The 23,512-nt window shown below is 45.0% G+C and overlaps 1 protein-coding gene across 6 annotated transcripts in view; it reads right to left on the bottom strand.

Moving 5' to 3' along the window:
• The window catches only part of YLPM1 (YLP motif containing 1), a 58,262-nt gene extending 38,620 nt beyond the window's left edge, over positions 1 to 19,642 (bottom strand). For all 6 annotated transcript variants that reach the window (XM_075425572.1, XM_075425567.1, XM_075425568.1 and 3 more), the window contains exons 1-5: positions 18,557 to 19,642; positions 12,757 to 12,999; positions 11,677 to 11,871; positions 9,647 to 10,389; positions 1,582 to 3,975 (exon numbers count right to left, since the gene is read on the bottom strand). In XM_075425572.1, the coding sequence (XP_075281687.1) occupies positions 1,582 to 3,975; positions 9,647 to 10,389; positions 11,677 to 11,871; positions 12,757 to 12,999; positions 18,557 to 19,597 (4,616 nt within the window). In that variant the 5' untranslated portion in view covers positions 19,598 to 19,642. The remainder of the gene's footprint in view (positions 1 to 1,581; positions 3,976 to 9,646; positions 10,390 to 11,676; positions 11,872 to 12,756; positions 13,000 to 18,556) is intronic.
• Between the last annotated feature and the right edge of the window lie 3,870 nt (positions 19,643 to 23,512).

Raw genomic sequence — 23,512 nt, 5'->3', positions numbered from 1 at the left:
CCTCCTGATTGTTATCACTGCTGTTATGCTGATTGTCAGAACTAAGATCAGCCAAACTTGACAAAATTATTCACTGACGATGATGGATTTCAACTGTGGGAGCATTGTAAAAAGAAAAAAAACCACATATGCTTTAATGAAAAAGTAAGTCCCATTAAATAGGTCCCATTGTGTGAATTAAGAACCACATTAATGTAGAACTTGACAGGTAAGTATTAAGAAGCAACTATCAACAAACTCATCCGACACTAAAAGATTGAAAAGCAATCATCAACAACCTCATCTGAGGATAACAAAAAGATTGTCCAGGTGACGTGGACAGATCTCTTCCTGGAAAGTAACAAACAAGGAATGTCATATTCATGGGGAAAGGGACAACCATGTATTTAAGAAAAAAAGTCCATCTACAAAAGCTGTGATCGAGGTACTCCAAATAAGTTGTTCCACATGAGCTCCTACTCTCATGCTGTGGCGAAAAGTAACAAAGCCATTACTGCATAAATCAAGGAATGAATTAGGAAAGGAGCACTATCTCCACAGAAGCACCGCACTATTCTGATAGCTATACTTTAAATATTCTGTGGCACAGTCTCAGGGGGAAACAGAACATACTTCAGGAGCAAAAGCATAAGCACCACCATGAAAAAAAAAAATCTTATGGCACCTGTCTTGCAACTCCATTACTGAATACATCTCCAAAAAGGAGGTTCCAAAAGCTTGCTAAGGTCTGTACTTTTGCAAAAGTACATCAGAACAATTTTTCCCTCCAAAAAGACTGTGAACATTATTTTCAGGCTTGAAAAAGTATCTGAGTAAGTGAGATACAACGAACTCCTGGAACTTGAAACAGACTAAGCAGCCTTCCACCACAAATACAAGTGACTTGTTTGACTCCAGTCCTTCATTCTACTAATAAAGTGTGATCCTAGTGTCATATCAAAAGTCATAGTCTCAACAAAAACTTTTGATATAAAATCAAAATACCTTATAGCAAATTACTTTTAAAATCACTACTACTTATATGTGAAATATAATAAAGTGACAGAATACTTCTAAATGTATACTTTGTGCTATGAGAAAGGCATGCAGAGAGGAGGGAGTCAATAATCCAGAAGAAATGCTCTGAATCTCAACCCATTCTTGATCAAAGTTTTGAAAACTTCATTCACATCCAAATTGCCCATATGGCTGTTTAAAGATATAATACAACTGACTTGTCACTTTAACAGCTGAAACTGAAGGGTGATTCATAATCGCAAGGAAAGCTTGGGATGTCAAAATTTAGCTACTCCTGGTCAAACCCAGAATATTTAATCTGTGTTGGAAGGAAAGGGGAAGACAGGTCAGAAATACAAGAGTCAACACATCACAACATACTAATGCATCATAACAAACATTTATCACAAATATGTCTGAAAGGAAATTGATGTCTTCTGCACCAGTGAAGTGCACCAGCTCAGAAGTTCATCATTCTAGGAAAAAAAAAATGCAGTAACTACCGCAATGGATAAAGAAAAAAATCCAATAAGCCTACCTAGTAATTTCTCTCCCATCCAAAAGTGACAGAACCAGGCAACTCACCGAAGCATTTTGAGCTCCTGGGCAGCCTTCAGAATTATCTCATGCTGCCTTTGACTAAGGACCATCACTCCTCCCAAGGACTGGTCAGAGTCCAGGTTTGAATCTGCTCCCAGCATATCAGAGGAATGTGAAGGTGGAGGAAGGGATGAATCTGGATGATCATCCAAAGACCGCAGTCTGTCTCCATCATCTGGATACCATCTATCTGACAACCGTTCCCTCTCCCAATCAGTCCTTTCAGGAAGGTAGTCTTGCTTCTCACGCCATGTGTCATATCTCTCTGGATACTCTCGAATCCTCAGCTCCCCTCTGTCTCGGAGGTCTCTGTCATAATGATCTCTGCTCCTATCCTCCCTCCACCTGTCTTCACGGTATCTGTCCAGAGGTGGAAGAGGTGGTAATGGTGGTAGAGGGGGAATGTCCAGGTCACGATTCCCCATTTCTCTATCATCCATAGGTCTCATGTCCCAGTCTCTATCCCATTCTCTGTCTAAATCTTGATCATAAATATCCGAGGATCTTCCAGTCCTATCTAGATCTCTCTCTAGTTCCCTCTCTCTTGGCCTTTTCCAGTCATCCCACCATGAATCTCGCCTGTCATGATCAGATGACAAAGGAGGTAGTGGTGGTAGGGGAGACAATGGAGGCAATGAATGGTGGGATTGCAACCTGTCATCTCTGTCATACGCATCTACAGAATCATCCTGATAATCAGAGTTGTGATCTCTCCAGTATCGTTCTCTTTCCCAGTCATCCAATCGCTCATGCTCCAAAGAAGGGTCATCTTGACTATCTAAAGGAAATTCCTCCTGCATTCTATCATCTTCACGACCCCAAGAACCCCCGAGTGTCTCATCTCGATGGTATGGAGGCAATTTGTCAGAGTCATCTCCTAGGTGAATGGATTTATCCACATTGCCTGTTTCAGATCTTCCTGCTTCCCTCTCGCGGCTACCTGCCCTCCTGATAGGACCCCTCTCGCGGCTACCTGCCTGCCTGACTGGGCCCCTCTCACAGCTACCTGCCCGCCTCATGGGGACCCTCTCTCGGCTACCTGCCTGCCTCATGGGGACCCTCTCCCGGCTATCCGCCTGCCGCATGGGCTCCCTCTCCCGGCTACCTGCCTGCCTGACTGGGCCTCTCTCCCGGCTACCTGCCCGTCCCCTGTCCCGGCTGCCTGTCCGCCCAGCTAGCTCTCTGTCTCGGCTAGAGAATATCCTCTCATGGCTATCTGACCGTCCGCCCAGTCCCCTCTCTCGGCTGCCAGACGGTCCGTCTGGTATCCTCTCCCTGCTGCCTGACCGCCTATCTGGCATCCTCTCCCTGCTACCTGCTCTCCTGAACATCCCCCTGCCACGGATGGATGCCTGCCTAGCCTGCCCTCTGCCTCTGTATACATATCCTCGGCCACGGCCTTCATCCATTCTGCCCATGCCACGGCCACGGCCGTCGTCCATCCTGCCCATTCCCCGGCCATGGCCATCGTCCATCCTGCCCATTCCCCAACCACCATCCATCCTTCCCATTCCCCGGCCACCATCCATCCTTCCCATCCCCCTGCCACGGCCCATTCCCCAGCCACGGCCACCCCCCTGCCCTCTGCCGCGGCCATCATCCAGTCTGCCCTGGCCCCTTCCTCTGCTTACTGGTCCCTTGCCTCTATCTTCATGCATAAATTGCCCTTTCCCTCTGCTTTCTGGTCCAGGTAGGCCCTGGGTGCTATCTGAAGCGATCAACTGGCTATCTGGGGAATCCAACTCCTCATTGCCTGTTACAGGGGTTACTGCACCGCCTGTCCTTGCAATACCTGACTGCAAAGCTACAGGGCTGCTAGAAAGGGATGTTGATTTCTGGTTCTGAACAGGCGGAGTAGGTGCTTTGGACTCTTCTACTTGCTGGTTAGGATCATGTGAACTCCATGTCCACTTTTTAGGAGGGTCTGAAATAGTTTCTTTGACTTCAGGTTTGGATGGTTCCTGCTGAGTGTCTGTCAGGTCCTCATCTGGCTCAATGGGATCTGCACTCTGTGCATCAGGAGTAGGCTGTGTTCTGCTTACAGTCTGCTGATTGCCAGCTATATCTGTGAAAGCTTCTTTGTTTTCTGACTGTGAGTCTATCTGTGAATGCTGCTGCTGCTGCCCCAGATGAGGCCTGGGCCCCCTCCACCGTGGACCACTAGGTCGGGAACCATGTCCATGTGATGCACTTGTCGAAGTATAAAATTGTGCTGCTGGTCCTCGTGGGATAGTACCCCATCTACTTGAAGACTGACCATCTGTGTTCTGTCGGTCAAAACGTGACCTGTATCCTTCTGAGCGCTGGAAGTCAAACCGAGGTCCTCTCTGTCTTGAGCCTTCAAATTTGTCATATCCTCTTCCTCGAGGTCCATCAAATCTATAGATGACATAATGATAATTTTATTCAAATGAACACGTCAAATTAAAATCCTCTAAAAGACAATTTCATTCACCACAATAGTCACTTCTAACTGATGAACCCTAGTGTGCCTTAGGATCAATCCCCACTGAACCAGTGCAGAAGCAGAGACATATTCTTCAATTCAATATTGTCCACTGAAGACCAGTTTAAGCCATCTGCAGATTATGTAACCCTAAAAGGAAATTTAAAATATCTTCAAATTTTAAATGCCTTAAATATCTCAGGACTGAAACCTGACTGACAAAGTAAGCTGGCAAATGCATTTGGAAAAAAACTTTCAACTTTTGTTTAACAGAAGTTTTGTTGCAGCCAACAACTGTTGTTGAACTTCAGTTTTGATAGTATGCAACAAGTCTACTTAACTATGGTGATGAATGCCATCTAGAAAAATCCTGAAATACAGATCTTTTCAGAAAGTGCAACAAACTGTGATATCACCCAGTTCTATGGAAGATAATAAGTCTAAAAGAAATACATTTTTATTGCATCATTTTTTAAATTCATTTTGAGAGCACCTACAACTGCTATTGCTTCACTATGAGGAGACAGGTAAGGCAAACTATTGAAGAATAATTAATGCAATCATATTTAACAATGCTGATCTAGTAAAAACTCCAATCCTTAAGCATATGCTCAAATATTGATTTACATAACATACTAGAACAAATCAAATTCTTTTTACACAAAATAGAGAACTCATGTCTGAAGTCAAGTTGCTTGGATGTTTGGGATTCACATTTGTGTCTCACTGGATGGAGTCAGGAAGGCCAAAACATGGCTAGAGCTGAACTTCGCAAGTGACACAAAGAACATTAAGAAGGGCTTGGGCTTCTACAGGTACACCAGCCAGAAAAGGAAGGTCAAAGAAAGCGTACCCCTCCGATGAACACAACTGGCAAATTGTTAACAATAGATTGTTAACAAGGCTGAAGTACTCAACATTTTTGCCTCAGTCTTCACCAGCAACCTCTCTGCCCATACCTCTCAAGTGCACAGACCACAAAACAGGGACTGGGGAAGCAAAGTCCCTCCCATTATAGGAGAAGATCAGAATTCATGACCACCTGAGGAACCTGAACATCCATAAGACTATGGGACCTGACGAGATGTATCCCAGAGTCCTCAGGGAACTGGCTGGTGTAGCTGCCAAGCCACTCTCCATGATATTTTAAAAGTCATGGCAGTCAGGTTAAGTTCTTGGTGACTGGAAAGAAGGGAAACCTTACACCCATTTTTAAAAAGGGTAGAAAGGAGGACCCTGGGAACTACTGACTTGTCAGCCTGACCTGTGCCTGGGAAGATCATGGAACAGATCCTCCTAGAAGCTGTGCTAAATCACATGGAGGACAGGGAGGTGATTTGAGACAGTCAGCATGGCTTCACCAAGGGGAAGTCTTGCCTGACCAATCTAGTGGCATTGTACGATGGAGTGACTAGATCAGTGGACAAGCGAAGAGTTACAGATGTCACCTATCTGGACTTCTGTAAGCCCTTTCACATGACCCCCCACAACATCCTTCTCTCCAATTTAAAGAGCTATGGATTTGATGGATGACTGTTCAGGGTATGAGGAATTGGTTGGATGGTCACATCTAGAGGGTAGTGGTCAATGGCTCAATGTCCAGATGGAAATCGGTGACAAGTGGTGTCCCTGAGGGGTCCATACTGGGACCAGAACTGTTTAATACCTTCATCAGTGACACCGACAGTGGGATCGAGTCCACCCCCGGGAATTTTGCAGACAACACCAAGTCGAGCGGTGCAGTTGACGTGCCAGAAGGACAGGATACCATCCAGAGGGAACCAGAAGAGCTCAAGAAGTGGGCCTGTGTGAATCTCATGAGGTTCAACAAGGCCAAGTGCAAGGTCCCGCACCCGGGCTGGAACACCTCCTGGTATGAATACAGGCTGGGGAATGAAGCGATTGAGAGCAGCCCTGCAGAGAAGGACTTAGGGGTTCTGGTGGATGAAAAGCTGGATATGATCCGGCAATGTGCGGTCACAGCTCAGAAAGCCAGCCGTATCCTGGGGTGCATCAAAAGCAGCATGGCCAGCAGGGCAACGGAGGTGATTCTGCCCCTCTACTCCACTCTGGTGAGACCCCATCTGGAGGCCTGCATCCAGCTCTGGAGCCCCCAGCACAGGAAAGACATGGACCTGATGGAGCAGGTCCAGAGGAGGGCCACAAAAATGATCCAAGGGATGGAACACCTACCCTGTGAGGACAGGCTGAGAGAGTTGGGGTTGTTCAGCCTGGAGAAGAGAAGGGAGACCTGACTGTGGGCTTCCAGTACTTAAAGAGGACTCAGAAGAAAGACGGGGACAAACTTTTTAGTAAGGCCTGTAGCAACAGGACAAGAGGTAATGGTTTTAAACTAAAAAAGGGTAGGTTTAGACTAGATACAAAGAAGATATTTTTTACAATGAGGGTAGTGAAAACACTGGAACAGGTTGCCCGGAGGAGTGGTAGATGCCCCATCCCTGGAAACATTCAAGGTGAGGTTGGACGGGACTCCAAGCAACCTGATCTAGTTGAAGGCGTCCCTATTCATTGCAGGGGTGTTGTACTAGATGACTTTTAAAGGTCCCTTCCAACTCCAACTATTCTATGATTCTACGGATATTAATTCATTACCTCCTAGTTATCAACAGCGGTTGATTTGTTGCAGAATTTACTGTTTCAGTGAGCAATTTACCCAACAAGATCATTTATACAACCTGAAAGAATTTTAATAATCCTGGTAAGTTCACACAGTAAACTGCCTTTTTTTGGGGTAGGGCAGGTCAAGATGAACAGGAAGAGAAAAAAGAAGACATTACAAAGTGCAGTGGCAAGATAACTTAGATTTGAAGGACCAACTCTTACATGGAAGGTATAGCTTGAAGTTTGGATACTGTAGGACACACTTCATCCCCAAAATTCTGAAAATTAGTTTAAGTCCATTCTTTAGAGTTTCTTGAGAAAAGTTAACTACTGAAAAGATGTGAAGGGTGTGTGCGTCTTTTTACATGCCTAGTCATTATCTAGGACATTTTAGCTGGGATAGCAGCAGGTAACACAAAAGATTTTTAATTTATTCCAAGTTCATTTAAAAAATTTATTAGGACTGTCTTTCCTAATAACTATATTGAGAAGGAACAGTAAACAGAATTTTGTGAAAGCTTTGACAACACCCTAGAATGGTCATGCAATCACAATATAGGAATGCACAAAGGTTACAATGTTAATTATATGCTGTAAGTATGCTCAGAACCAGACCTCCTGTATCTGTATTCTGGAAATTTCTGTTTATCCATAGCCTATCATCGCACATCACCAAGCTCTAAACCAACACACATAAAAGATATGCACTAGCAAATCATGAAAACCATCTGTTCAGAACTGTACATTCAACAAATCCCTAGGACCAGAAAGAACACCTTTTAAAAACCATCAGGAGGTAGAAAAAAATTCAAAGTTATAAAAAATTCATTTACATTGCTAGGATGAATTATTATTCATGAATTATCACTTTGGAAGCAAAGAGAAGGGAAATAAACATGAAGACATGATTGTAAAGTCTAGCAGGGTATACAAGGATAGAAATAATTGAACAGAACAACACTGTTCTTTGTCTCAGTAAGCATCACATCAACCTTGAACTAATGACCAGAAAGAACATATGTTGTTTTTGCAATCTGATATCACGTCAAGTATGAAAGAAAAGCATTCCAAAAACAAGATCTTGGATTAAACCATATAACAGGTATAAAACCACATAAAAGACACAGAACACTGCCTTTTAGAGTAGCTTTACACCATCCACCTGATAAAATGAAGATTAAATTTGAACAAAACTGTATCTTGGTAAAAGATAAAGACACCAACCTTTTAAACCAACATCATCATGATGTAATGCAAAAGAAGAAGTGGCAAAGAATCCTAATGCTAGGATCCTAAGGCTCTAATCTTCATTTCTTTCCTTCTCTCTCTTGTTTATAATTGTTTGAATGCTAAGTAATGCTACTTGTGTAGAAAACCATTGATCTGTACTTAAAACAAGCACTACTTCTCTTACAAACAGTCATTTTGAAAAGTACACTGAATAGGACAACCATAATGCTGCAGAAGCTGTCTCACACTGGAAGTTAAAAGTACTGGTGAACAGCTTTGGATTTTCATTTCTTTCTGCAATAAATATTGGATTACAGAGAGTACTTTTTATTGTTTCTAAAAAAATAAATAGCATCTAAGTTGCCCATAATTAGCTACATTAGTATATTCAACTGAATATTTATCCGAATACTTTCCTGAACCCCTTTCAGAATGCCTACATTAAAGTGCTACCATATATAGAAACACCTTAAAAACAATCCTTCAACATTTTTGCTTTAGATTTTCCTAAACTGTGTTCCAAGTACCACAGACAAAATGCTGGGAAGTTAGATCCTTTTTCATATAGGACAACTTAAGTGTGAGTTATCATCTTGAAACTAAGAACAGCAAAGACATATCAAATATTTACAAACAGCTTTCTTATTTTCACAAAAGAGATATGTCGTCTCTGGGAATGAAAAGGGTGCAGTGTGCCCAAGCATTTTACTAGAAAAAAAGCATTCTACTCTAGGTAACGTTCAGGTGAAAGGCATCTACCTATTCTTGCTTTAATAAGATAATTAGAGAGCATGGTGTACATACTTTAAAAACAAAACCTTCACCAAAGAAGCACACTTCACACGACCTCAGGAAGATTTGAGCATAAGATGTAGGTTTCATATTTTAATATATCACGGAAAGTCTTGTAGCCTGGAACATGTATGAGGTCAATTGTATGAGGTTCGATAACGCCAAGTACCGGGTCCTGCACTTGAGTCACAACAACCCCACGCAACGCTACAGGCTTGGGGAGGAGTGGCTGGAAAGCTGCCCAGCAGAAAAGGACCTGGGGGTACTGGTCGACAGCCGACTGAACACGAGCCAGCAGTGTGCCCAGGTGGCCAAGGCGGCCAACGGCATCCTGGCTTGTGTCAGGAATAGTGTGGCCAGCAGGAGTAGGGAAGTGATCACCCCCTGTACTCGGCACTGGTGAGGCTGCACCTGGAGTACTGTGTTCAGTTTTGGGCCCCTCACTACAAGAAGGACATTGAGTTGCAGGAGCATGTCCATAGAAGGGCAACGAGGCTGGTGAGGGGTCTAGAGAACAAGTCACATGAGGAGAGGCTGAGGGAACCGGGCTTATTTAGTCTGGAGAAGAGAAGGCTGAGTGAAGACCTTCTTGCTCTCTGCAACTACTTGAAAGGAGGTTGTAGTGAGGCAGGTGTTGGTCTCTTCTCCCAAGCAACTAGCAATAGGATGAGAGGAAATGGCCTCAAGTTGTGCCAGGGGAGGTTCAAGACTGGATATCAGGAAAAATTTCTTTACTGCAAAGAGTGGTCAAGCAGTGGAACAGGCTGCCCAGGGAAGAGGTGGATTCACCATCCCTGGAGGTGTTCAAAAAACATGTAAATATGGCATTTCAGGACATGGTTTAGCAGGCATGGTGGTGTTGGTTTGACAGTTGGACTAGAGGATCTTAGAGGTCTTTTCCAACCTGAATGATTCTACAATCCTATGATTCTATGTATAAATCAACAAAAACATCCTTACCTAGGGCCTCTGGGGCCTTCAAAACGTGCTGATCTGGGAGGATCTGGAAGCAATCCACCTGACCTCACTGGTTTATCCTGTGTGATAGGTGCATGTGTTGAAGACATTGCAGAAGTGGTTTTCAGTTCCCCACATCCTTGCTCAGATGAAACAGAGACAGTTTGTTTACCAAGATGAACTTGAGACTTTCCGTGGTCTGAAGAGCCGAAGGATGAACTTACTTGAGAATGGTAAGGTGAATAGACAGTCGAACTAGCTATTTTTGATGCATAGGTACCAGGGGTGGGAAGCAGGGCTGGCCTTGGCGTCTCAGTAGATTGACTGCTTTGAGAACTGGATCCTGAAGGGACAGAGGAATTAGATAACTGAGAAACAGAAGAGAGAGGTGGAGGGACCAGTGGAGGTGTAGTTGAAGGTAAAGTTGGAGGCATAACAGGAATGCCACTTTGAGTGGTTTGAGAATATGGAACAAATGGAGGTGGCAGTGAAACATTTGCAGGATACTGGTTCTTCAGATTTTGGAGTGAGCTCACTTTCTCCTGCAGATGAGACTGAGTGACCTTCATCTGTTCATCCCACGCTTTCCACTGTTTCTCATACTCTTGAAGCTGGTCTTTGTGAGGGTAGGTTTGAAGCTGATGCTGCCACTGTTGGTTCATTGATCGCTCCCAATCTTTGTGAAGCTGCTGGAACTGTTTCTGCTGTGCCTCATAATGTCGCAGCTGCATGTCCACCGACATTGTCTGCAATGAGAACACAAGAATAGCTTCCAAATACCATCTTAATTATTTCCAGTGCCACATACTTCAGTATCACTTGTAATATCACAATATCTGACTTGGGCAGAAGCTTGAGGAAGAACTACACTGAAACACCAACAGTGATGTCTAATGTCATTGTGACAATTTACATGTTTTATGACTAGAGGACATTAATGTATAATAGGCTTTTTTGAGGGGCTTTTTTTTTTTTTTTTAAACAGGACAGATGAAGAAAGCTACAGGGCTCCAAGCTGTACTATTACTGGATGCTAACAATGGCTAAAGCCCAAATCAATCTTCACTTTTTTTAATATATAGAGTACATGGCTATTTCTGAAGGTTTCGGTTTCTGCTATTAACTCGCACAGAGTTGCTTGAGCTGTCAAGCAATTATTTTTCTCTAAGCCTTTGCCAGATCTTCTTATTTGCACAATGAAGCTTCTTCCAAGGAGATATTGTCTTTCAGTACGTGTAGATATAGGTACTAATATCCATGGCTTTATCTTGTCCGAGATTTTTAGGGTTCAGGCTTAAGAGATTTTTTTTTCAAACCAGTACACAGCCCAAGCTACAAAGAACCGTTTAACGTACAAACTCCACCAACTCAGAAAAAGCTGACTCAACTCTCTAACACAGCAATCAACTTCTACTTAAAAGCTTAAAGGTTGAAACACTGATATAATTATCCAAATTTGTTATTAAAACTTTTAATTTTATTTCACTGGTTATTTTTGTCAAAAATAATGTGACAGTGAATTTCTTAATTATTTTAACTGCATATTTTTGGCATGTATGTTTACTTCATCATTGTTTATATTTATTTTTGTACTACACAATGTTGTAAAAATGAGCAGCTACCAAATTACTCCATGCAATCGTCTGTTTACCTGACCTTTCTTCTGAACTGTTTCTCCAGCAGTAAAACAGTTAAAGCTTAGAAAAAACAGTTAAACAGTTAAAGCTTAGAAAATTCAATACTGCATTCAGCTTTGCTCCTGTATCAGCCAGGTATGTCTGAAAAATCTTATGACGAGTGTAAAGTCTTGTATTTCTCATCCTGCTGAAGCTTCATCACCATCTGTCAATTCTTTTTTCATTCTGAAGTCAAGCGACAGTAGGAAAAGGGGATATAGACTTCTACCCAAGCAGAAAAAGTAGCTAGACAAATGAGCCAACCATGACAAATTATTCAACTACTTGTTTTTCAGCAGACCATGAGTGCTAGGTCACCCAGGAAGTATATCAAACACCATCTCCTTAGAGTTTCACCTGTAAGTGTGGAGGCTGTTGCATGATCTGTTGATACTGCTGTACTATCTGCTGCAGCTGGGCATGCTTTTGCATTATTCTCTGATATTGAAATCCAACCCGGTGATGGGGATGCTGCTGCCACTGAGCTGCCGCCGCTTGCAATTGCTGCAATCTCAAATCCTCCTCGGGGTCATCGGGAGGTTCAATATTGAGCTAGAGAAAAAGGCAAATACTATCAATAACAGAAAGCTCCTTCTGTTCGAAGAAAAACACACTTGGTCACATCTGGACTATTTCAGTCTGTATCACAGCTTCTGGAAGGCTGATTTTTATTTCATTTATTCTTAACGTGAGTAGTCTGATCTAAAGGTTAGGCTGATAGCAATTAGGGTATTCATATCCACAGAAACTACCTACAGGAGAGAGATTAATGCAGATCTGCTATCTGTTGCTCACAGCAAACATAATGAGACAACAGTGCTTTTTCACAATGAGGTAAAGTAACTCCAAGTGCATTATTTTTGCCACTTGGTAGGAACCCACACAATGTAAGTTAAAGTGGAGCACACACTGCAGAGTAATCTACTACCCTACAGTTATCTGTCCAAACATCAATCATGACCTCCGTCCATTATCTAGTAACTGTTACTAAGCGTGCTGACAAAAATATTCTGTGCAAAGTTCCTGGCTTTCAGACAAACTATAACACGCAGAGATAAGGGGAGCCAGAACTGACAAACTGCCAGAGAGGAATTAAGAAACAGTGTCTTAAAGACAGCATTCCTTATCTACCAAGTACTTGATTTTGCACTTAGGTATCACAAAGCATTTCTTGTAGTCAAAGATGACAATATTGGGGAAGGTGTGAGTCAGTCAAGGTTGGACTCGCCTGGTGCATGTGTGAGTGACTATGTAAGTCTATATACAAGGAGTGTATTTTTATTCAATTGGTGCAGCCTTAGCAAATTTCTTTTAAGATTGCTTTACCATATTTAGTTATTGTTACACTGTACACACAAGCATTCAACTGCATTATTTTCCTGTTTCTTTGTCCCATCTAGCACAACAAACGGAGTAGCACCACTTTACAAAGCCTACCTGAGTTTCAGTGGATGTAAGAGAAGACTCGTCTTCTTTGGAAGTTGGAGGCAGGGATTCATTAAGTGGAGGAGGTTCAGACTGCTGAGCTGAAGCACTCATTTTCCCTTCTTCAGACTTTGCTCTCTGCTCAGATGCATCCTTCACTACTGGACCTTTTATTTGCTGCTGTCCCTGAGCATGGGCTTTTGCCCTTTGCTGCAGGCTAAGCAAGTGCTGCTGGTACCAGTATTGCTGCTGTTCCTACAATAGACAGAAATTTTCTAAGACAGTTTTCATGGGAAAAACCATGAAAATTAATTCAGGATAGTCACTAGAATCATACTCTAGAAAAGTTTAAAATCTGTTTTGAGGGAAAACTCACTTCCTCATCAACAGTATTGCAATGGATGTCAGAAGATCAAATCAAAATTCAGAAACCACTGTGAGGCATAGTACCCAGAGCAGAATTTATTTCCTACCTCAAAGAGCTTACAACTAAAGAGAACAATAACAAAAAGCAGAAAGATGGTCAATAAGCCAAATTACTACAGACATGTGGTAAGTACCATTACTTATTATTTTTAGTGCTTTTTATTCCTAACAGCTATAGGTACTTCTTGTGAGACTCAGCTAAAATGTAGGGAAAATGGAGAACAAGTACGAGTAAGGGAGCAGTAAAAAGAAAAAGGAGGAAACGTACAAAAAAGATGAAGAGGACAAACAAGAGAACACAGACATCAAGTACAGTGAAAATGACAGCTGAGAAATTGTGGTGGAGACGTTCAAATAAAGGCTGTGGAAAGTAAAAACAATGATCAGAACCAGCATATAGTGAGGATTATCTATGATCTGAATTCTCATTAATTCTGACTCATTCAGCAGGTGAAGAGGTAAACAGATATGGTTGCACCCCAAAAATTTTCCATTTAAGAAGTGATCAAGCTTTCAGTTTTACGTATTTCAGGCTAGAATCAGAGTACTCCGGGCAGATAACAGTAGCTTCAAAGCACTGTAAGCTGCCACCAACATAAAGAACAAATGACTAAAGATAAGTATATCAACACTTCAGTAGTGGTGCATCTTAAAGAGACCTGAATAGGAACCAACAGTTCGGTATCTCTTCCGACACAAAAAGTATCAGGCATCAAATCAGATTAACAGGACACATTCAAAATAGGTGAGAGGTAGCTCTTCACCTGATGTGGCCTTGTGCTACCAAAGACCCTGCCAGAGACCACTGCAAGGGCTAAGATTTTGTGGATTCAAGACACAGCTCCATAAGCTCATAGAAAAAAAAAACAACAAACAGATTTTAAAAATAAAGACATCAGCTGCAGCTAAGGCAGCTCCTGTATTTTAGAGAAATATTGCTATACACTTGATTTTTAAGTTATTCTTTTTATCATCTGCTTTTACTCACTGTCAAAGACAGAATGATAAAATACTTGACTTTTGGTCTGACCTAGTGCAACCGTTCTTGTGCTTTCATGCCAACTCCACCACCTCTGAGAATCTGTCACTCCTCTACATAACTCTCATAACTGTTCTTCTCTTCCATCCAAGCATGCACAGTTAAGACAAGACACCTGTAAGAATCCCACTCGGATACAGAAAACAATCCAAATGATGCATGTATTTTAAAATGTAAGTGTGACAACAACAAAGTAGTAGGTGCTGTCTGATGAGATTTCTCAAAACTGAACCACTCTGCCTATCTTAAAACAGGTTTAAAAGAAGTGCAAGCTTCATCCAAAAGCCTTCCTCGTGCTCAAATAAATCAGGAATGATGTTTGCTATTTGTAGCATTCTAGCAGACACAATTAAACACGGAGCTGTATTTTTAAAAAAATAGTTCTGTGAAAATAACTTGGGGATGATGTCAATGAAATGACAGGCTATGCTTCTTGAACTTTATGTTGATCCTGCAATAACTCCTGCCAAGAATTTTTTAACAAGAATATGACTCAGAAGAGCTGTCATGGCTTTGGGTGGAAGATGCACATTCACGCTCCAGCATGGACTCTATCAGAAACCTTCAATAACATGCTGTAATAAATGCAACTTTCAACACCAGGGAAGAGCACACATCGAACAGTTTGGGTTGGAAGGGACCTTTAAAAGTCATCTAGTCCAACAGCCCTGCAATGAGCAGGGACATCATCTTCTAGATCAGGTTGCTTGGAGTCCCGTCCAACCTCACCTTGAATGTTTTCAGGGATGGGGCATCTACCACCTCTCCAGGAAATTTGTGCCAGTGTTTTACCACCCTCACTGTAAAAGATCTCTTCCTCATATTTGGTCTAACCCTACCCTCATTTAGTTTAAAACCATTACCCCTTGTCCTATCACAACAGGCCCTGATAAAAACTTTGTCCCCATCTTCCTTGTAAGCCTCCTTTAAGTACTGGAAGGCAGCTACAAGGTCTCCCCAGAGCCTTCTCTTCTCCAGGCTGAACAACCCCAACTCTCTCAGCCTTTCCTTGTTGGAGAGGTGTTCCAGCCCTCGGATCACTTTTGTGGCCCTCCTCTGGACCTGCTCCAACAGGTCCATGTCTTTCCTGTGCTGGGGGCTCCAGAGCTGGATGCAGGCCTCCAGGTGGGGTCTCACCAGAGTGGAGTAGAGGGGCAGAATCACCTCCGTTGCCCTGCTGGCCATGCTGCTTTTGATGCACCCCAAGATACAGCTGGCTTTCTGAGCTGTGACTGCACATTGTCGGATCATGTCCAGCTTTTCATCCTAAGCTATACAAAAGCTGATTCAATTATCCCCCTCAAAAGGCATTATACGGTGATTTACCATGACAGCGCTGGATGCTGTTCTTGGTGAGCACCTGGTTCTATTGCCACAAAATTGTTGTCTCCACGGATCCATTTTATTTCCTCCACATTCTACCAGTTGGACAAAGGGCTAAAACTCATAATATGAACAGGGGTTCATACAAAGAGCTATAATACCCTGTCACCTATTTTTTGCAGTAGCTCAAGTCACTGACACATGTATTGCAGGATTTATCTGAAAAGCACGAGAAAAGTGGAAAGGTAGATTTCTACAGCTTAGTCTGAGCAAAACAGAAGTGCGAGTGTAGAAAATACCTGATGGCAAAAAGTTCAGTTACTCGAGTGCTTATCTCCTCATGACGACTGTCATTCTTCAAGTCCAGTTACAATCCTTAAGCCCAGTGAACACACCAGCATCAACATATGCCTTTTCCCATCTTCGGCTGACCAAGAGACTACGCCTGTTGCATTGTACAGGGAACACTGAAACCAGCACTATCAGCTCCTGACCACAGGACATATCACCAACAACATCTTAACGCAGAGCCCGCACCACAAAACACTATTTCAAAATGAATTTAGGTGACCCCAGGCGGAAGCATAATGCCTATTTTTGGGGACACTCGGTCTTTTTCTGGTAAAGATAAAAAAGGAATGGTTTAGCACCCTATATAAAACAAAGGGGGACTTTAAAGAGTGCAGGAGTCTGCTGAAAGGTGACATGGTAAAGCTAAGATAGCTTTAACAGATGTAGATAGATGCGTATTTATGGGTACAGATGCACCCATACATATCTGTTTACTACTGTAAATAAATAGCAGTGTTCATTAGCCAAATATCAGACTGAGCATTAATGAAATACCACAGGTATTTTAACAGCACTTGACAAAAGATGCATCCGATGACAGAGAAACACAAGAGTCCAGCAATTTAATCCAATTGTACACTGATGTAAGAAACCAGGCTAAACTCACAATATCATCAAGGCCAAGGGCGGTATCTTATTTTTACACAGGAAAGGGAAATAATAAAACACCAGCTCATGGCAAATTGCATAATATTTTCTATGTTAAGAGAAAACACTGATCTATTTGGCTACAGCCACTGTTGCTGTGGGATGAGAAATGAAAAGAATTGTTTTCAATTACCAGTTTAAACAAAAGCTTAATAGGGTCTTATAAATGACAAATTACAGTATTTCTCTAGTCGGCTTTTAAGATAACTAGCAAGAACGCATCACTACACTTTGTTTTTCCTATTCCTATTGTGTAAGGACTTGTTGCTTCAAACCCAGTCTCATTTTACAGCCTAAGATAGCCAAAATCGTATCAACCTGTTGTAACAAATTTATAACTAGCAAAGTACCATATTCCTTTTGAATTAACACTGAATTGTGCATGAGAATAAACAAACTACTCAAGACAGAAGTTGTTTGTATAAACACTCGTGAAACAGACAACGTAAACTTCAGCACTATTTCGCTTCTTCAATGTGTGCACCACAACAATGCGTTACTTGCGACTCTCCTGGAAAGCTGAGAGTGGTTGAGGAACAATTAAATAACACTAATAAAATATCAGGCTATATAAGGGGGGAGGAATTACAGTTTACTGTTTGATCTCGAGTTCAATAATTTAAGTCCTCAGCCAGCAGCCTCAATACCGAATTAACATCACTTTCTACACCTGATTTTTCAAGGTTTTGGTCCTGTCATAAAAAAATTAATGAGTCCCATTGCTATCACTGTAAGAGATCCACTAGTACTCTCCAAGACCTTTGTAAAATTAAATTCATGAACTGAAAGCATCACTTATCTAGGCAGTGATTAGTTATACGGTGAAAACTTAAAAATGACACATTCCCAAACATATTCAGGTATTGGTATGAAATTTTAATGGATACAATTAAAAAGGTGTTCCAAAGATTAACAAATTTAAAGTGTCAGTGACTTCAATACAATGCAACAGGATTTTTGCAAACTTCACTTCAAATCAGAATCCTAAGATCAATTTGCCAAAAACAGATGTCTTTTAAACTTAAATAAAGTCAATTTAAAGTGTGCACTTCAGCTTTGGTCTTGCAGCTGGATCTCTACAAGCTGACCCTAAAACCAAGCAAAAGCCTCGGTGACTCTGACTGACCTGTATACGCAGCTGAGGACCTCAACACCCGTGTCTCTTTGTGCATGCTTTACCTTAAGCAACTGGATTGTCCCTAACTTAACGCATATGAATGGTGGTCACATCAAGTTCACTGGAACTGCTCACGTTTAGGAGGCGAAGCATGCAAATACTTTGCAGGCATTTTGGCCGTAGTGTACACATAAAATACACACAGCATTAATAATAAGAATATTTTTCACCTCAAAAACATTTCAGAACACTTCCCTCCAATGGCCCATATAATTTTATACTGGAAGATCACAGCGTAGCACAAAACATGTAAGTCTAAGTAAAGGGCACCTATGTACTATGACAGGAACACTTTAGCAGTTTTAACTATGCGTGGTAAGATTAAAATAGTCACATTTCCACACCGATCAGACAGAGAACTGAAACACGACCCCATGAGAAAACTAAACGAAGAAATCACTGAAGACAAGAGGCACTCATCCTGCAACGTGCAATAAGCCAACAGACTGTTGCACCTCACAACAGGCCGGATGAAGTCAACAGAGGTTTGGTGCAGGTTGCCCACGTGATGTTCTTTGGAAGACAATTTTCCAGAGTCCAACAAACCCCCCCAAGAAAATTAAACTCAGTCGGGAGTTAGACTTATCCCTAAACAACTCCTGTGTTCTTGAAAAATGACGGTTTGTTACATCCCATCAACCACTACTGTATCAAGAAGCATTTACGGACCCTCGCCAGAGCCATGCCATTCCTGGACTTCCACGGGTTGCGTCCAAACCCTTTAAGTAACACACGAATACGGCGCGGTCATTAACCCGCCGACCTCGGCGACGCCCGGCACCTGCCAGCAGTTCCTTGCCATTGCCGCCCCGGCCGCAGGGGCGACCACGGAGGTGTTGTTGCCTTACCTGGGGAGTCATGGTGGAGGGGTCCGGCTGCTCGGTGGCCCCGGCCTCCTTGGCAGCACCCTGCCCGGCCTCCGGCGGAGCACCAGCGGGCAGGGGCAAGGACGGCTGGGGCTGGGAGAAATGGGGCTGCGACGGCTTGGCCGGGGGAGGGCCGGAGGGGGCCAGGCCGGGCTGAGCCGGCTGGGAAGGGGAGGCCTGGGAGGGGAGCAGGTAGGGCTGGGGGTGAGCCATGTAGCCCTGGGCGGGAGGCGGCAGGTAGGGCTGGGAGGCTGTGGCCGGCGGGGGCTCCAGGTAGGAGGGCGGGGGCTCGGTGAAGGAGGGGGGCGGCTGGGAGGCCTGCGCCCGGGACAGGTAGGGCTGGAGCGGCGGGGACTGGGCCGGGGGCGGCTGGGCCGGGGGCAGGTACGGCTCTGCCTGGGGGGGCGGCAGGAAGGCCTGGGCGGGGGGCGGGTAGGCCTGGGCGGCGGGCTGCGGGGACTGCGGCGGCGAGGACAGCTCCATGTCCATGGGCACGGGCGAGGAGGGCACCGGCTCGCCCCAGTCGCCGTGCCCGCCCAGCGGCTCCTGGCCGTCGCGCTCCCGGGCGGCGAGGGGTGGCTTGCGGGTCGGCTGGTCGCGGTGGGCGAACTGCTTCTGGTAGCTGCGGACCGGCGGCGGCACGGGCGGCGGCGGCTGCTGCTGCTGCCAGTCGGTGAAGGAGCCGGGCAGCGGCGGCGGCGGCAGCCCCGGAGGGGGCGGCCCCGGCGGCGGCGGCGGCCCCAGCAGCACGGACTGGAGCTGCTTCTGGTGCATCTGCTGGAGCTGCTGCAGCTGTGCCAGGTGCTGCTCTTGCAGGCTCAGGAACCCCGAGGTACCGGCGGGCGGCGGCGGCGGCGGGGCGGCGGGCGCGGGGCCCGGCGGCGGGTAGCTGGGCAGCGGCATCGGCGGGACGGTGGGAGGCGGCACGCTGGGGGGAGGGATGGGCAGCGGCGGGGGCGGGATGGAGGTGGGGGGCGGCGGGTAGTGCCCCGCCGCCCCGTACAAGCCCCAGGCCGGGTACATGGCGGGGCCGCGGCAGCGGACCGGAGCGCTTCCACAGGCCGCGGAGGCGGCTGCGCGTGGAGCCCACGGCGCCTGCGCGGGGAGGCGCGCCGCCCTCGCAGGCAGTAGAGCGCGAGCGGGACGACAGAGCGTCGAGCGGCGGCCCTCGACGGGTGGTGCTCGCCGGCAGAGCGCCGCCTAGCGGGCGGGAGAACGCGAACCGCGCGGCGGGGCGCACAGAGAGGGGCGGGGCGAGGCCGGAGCGCCGCTCCGCTCGGGCGGGAGAGGGGCGGCGGGGGCTCCATTTTGCGTAGGGGGGCGGCGAGCGGGCAGGTGCCGCCCGGCGCTGCCGCGGGCCAGCAAGAGCCACCGTAGGGCTGGCCCGGCCCCCGGCGGCATCCCGCAGGCCGCGGTGCTGCCGGGGCGGGGCGCTGGTGGCCGCGCTCACCCCGGGCCGCCGGCGGCGGCCATGTTTCCGCGGCCGCTCGCCGCTGCCTCCCGCTGGCGGCGGCTCGGCCCACGGCGGGAGTCGCCGTGCCGCTTCAGCCCGACGCGGCTGCGGCACACCCGGTGTCGGCGGCCCGAGGTGCGGCGGCAGCGGTCGTTAACCGTGGCGGCGGCCCGAGGCGCGGCGGCAGAGCCAGCCAGGCTGGGCCGCGGGGGCCATGCTGGGTGATCCGTGTCGAAGGCCGCTGTGTCGTTCCCGGTGAAGATGCGGGCGAGGCGAAAACGGGGCTGGAGCGGCGGGTGCGCAAAGCTGCCTCATCGACGGCAGAAGGAACCGCGCTGAGGAGCAGGAAAGGATTTTATTCCTGCGTTTCTCTTTTCCCACACTGAAGTTAAACATACGAACACGCTGTGTAGCCAGTTAGCAAAGATTTGTGCAAAGTGCTGAACCCCCACTGTAGAGAAAAGACGACGAGGGCTTGTGGGTGTGAATTCTAGCGGCTGGACAGCGAAGCCGAGCGGCTACTGTGTCGGTCAGCGGTGCCCCAGCATCGTGGTGGCTCACTGCTGGCCCGCCTTCCCAAATACAGAAAACCCGAGCAATTTTTCTCATGTTCGATCTCCAGTTCATGGCTGGTGAATCAAGGATGCCTGGCCAGTGGAGAAAGGCAGGTGCTGGAGGAAAAGTTGAGAGTCTTTTCAATCAGGACAAAAATCAGGAAAACCAGATTGTTAGGTGGAAAAAAAAAAAAAAAGGCTTTTTCCTCTCTGTTGGAAAAGCTGGACTTTGTGTTCATTTCTTGTTAAATTCCAAGGAGTCCAAGAGGTGACACACCATGACTCTACAAGAAAAGCTTCAAGTAGAGTGTGAATGCAAGTTATGAGATGCAAATCTTTAAGAAAACTACCTTAATTTAATACACATAGAACTGTCTTTTATTTAGTACCCTTGCTTTTAATCTAGAGGTGATTATTGATCCTTTTCTGTCTAGGGTGGTGCTCCTGCAAGATTCCTCTGGCAGAGAGTATGATTTCCAGATAGCATTTGCACTTTTAGCTCCCACCTGCTCCACTTTGTAGAGGTACTTAACATTTCTATCCCCAAGCTCTTTGGGCTGGTTTACTCACTGGGTAAACTTTGAAAAGTCTGTCCTTTCAAAATAGGGAATTCCTGTGGCAAACATACTTTGATTTGTCCTCCTGATTGATTCACTCCAAGTGAGTTCTCTTGTAATCAGTTCACTCAAGGCTATTTCCTTCAGGCAGATCTCTCCCAGTATTGTTGCTGTTTGTTGTGGTTACTCAATATCGTAAAAAACCCTGTTACTTCCTGTATGAAGAAATAAATGTCCTCAACCATTTTCAGTAGCAGTTGTTTTCCAGCTTACATCGAGAAGGCCAAAGAGTAACTTCCAAACAACATGACAGATGCTTTTGTCAATGCCCAAATCTGGTTTGGGCAGCAGCAGAGTTGACTCCTGCCAGCCAAGATACATTGGTTTTACCCAACGTTACCTTGTCCTAAAGCAACCCTGTTAAGTCCACATTATGGCCTCTTATTTTTTTACGGCCTGTAACATTAATGTATGCTGGTTTTAGTTAATTTTTTAAATAGCTCATGCTCTTCCTGCTTCTAAATGCTATCCTACCACATTTCAGTTATCCCTCAATTAACCAGTGTGACATCTTGGATCAGCAGCTTAAGTTTGTTCACTTCATCTGGTGGTAATGCTGCAGCGATCTTGGGCCTTCTGGTGGCCCCCAGAAAGGAGCAGAAATTATTTTCTCCTGTTCTTCACATAACTTCAGACCTTCTTTCTGCGGCTTTTCTGATTGTTTTCTCTGTCTTCTGAGGCTATGGAAACTAGCTACAGCTAGAGACAGAATGCTAGGGGGGAGGCTGTATTCCCTAGAGTTGCTGAGAAACATTGCAGGCATCTGTTTGATATCTAACTCATGTGCAGGTTTAAGCCAATTGCCAGAGTTGCGTCAGGAAGGAATTTCTCTGCTGGTTTGGACTGGCAGAGTTCTGCATTCGTAGGAACATCAAAGCATTCTCACTTACCAAACTCTTTCCTGTTATACAGATAACGATCTTTCCCCCTTTGACATACTGTAAGTTGGATCTGAGGCTGGGATGCCATGGTGCACATGGAGTAAATACTTCCCTGTGAACTAAGTGTCTGGTACACAGGTTCCCTGGGACTGCAGGGAAGCAGTGGATAACTCAGCTGGTCCTTTCCTGTCCTGTGTTTTTCTTCTGACCAGGCTCTTTGAATTAATACCAAGTTTTTCTGTCTTGCAAATTATACTCAAATTATGAAAATTTCCTGATGGGCTCGCTCACTGCCAATACTTCTGCTGATCCTCAAACTCTCTTAATACTTCTTTAGGAATTGCCTTATGCCTGTCCAAGGTTCCTCCTCCTGTTACTAACACAAGCAAGGCAGATTACAAGGAACATTAAGGAGTAAAAGACTTGGGTAAATGGGCACATTTGCTTTGATTGCTACCCACAGTTCATGCTGGCAGGCAGACAGTCCCCAAATTCATAATGCTGCTGTGCCTTTGACCTCTTCTCCAGCACCAGAAAGACTTCTATTAAACACTACCATGAGCATCCATTTCTTTGTTCTCCAGTCTCCTTCAACTTAGGTTAATTCAAGTGAAGTTATTTGCACAGCAATGATTCTAGTTAACACTGTACTTGGAAGTCTTTCAAAACTGGAATTATTCTGAAAACTAAGTTATACAGATCTAATCCTGCAACTCAGTCCTCATTTGTTTAAACATGGTCTTCAAGTGTTCATGACACTACTTCAACATTTAGCTTAAAGAAATGTGACTTGGATTGAGAGAAGAAAACTAAGGATATTATTTTTGAAACGTACAATTATACACCAAGTGTCAATCTCAGGGTTGCTGGCTACCCTCTTCCTGGATGGAGGTGGAGAAGATCAATTGTGATGGCTTGGAAGGGGCCATGTTTTGAAAGTGCCAGTCTGCTGTTATTTCAGGGATGAGTTTAGTAGGTGAGTGTGCAGCAAGCAAAGAGATAGTATGATGGGTAAGACTGATGTGTTCCTGAAGTTTCCTGGAATATCTGTAGAGGCAGGGTGCTAGCAAGAAAGTTATTAGCACGTCAGGGCACTTCCCAAGGACAGGAAATGATTAGCAGAGGAGAGGTATTATCTTCACTGTATGCTGCCCAGTGACATCTGAGTTCAGCTCTTCTCTGCAGCCTGGACCAGTGTAAGGCACCACAGGATAAAATCTCTATTAAAGTTTGGAAATTTTCTTAATTATACCAAGAATAAAAATTTTCAGTCTCCTCCTTTACTATACCCCAACTCTAGCATTTTGGCCAGGAAGCATGCCATGACACATTGACCCCTGGTGACCCTCATATTGTCTCTTGCCTCGCAGTCTTAAGACCTTAAAACAATTCTCATTGCAGAGCAGAGATCAGAAGAACAAATTATATTGCTA

Source organism: Opisthocomus hoazin, chromosome 7 (genome assembly GCF_030867145.1).
Source record: "Opisthocomus hoazin isolate bOpiHoa1 chromosome 7, bOpiHoa1.hap1, whole genome shotgun sequence".
NCBI classification, from domain to species: Eukaryota; Metazoa; Chordata; class Aves; order Opisthocomiformes; family Opisthocomidae; genus Opisthocomus; species Opisthocomus hoazin.
Note: the sequence above shows the minus strand (reverse complement) of the source record. Positions and strands in the feature narration are given on the sequence as shown.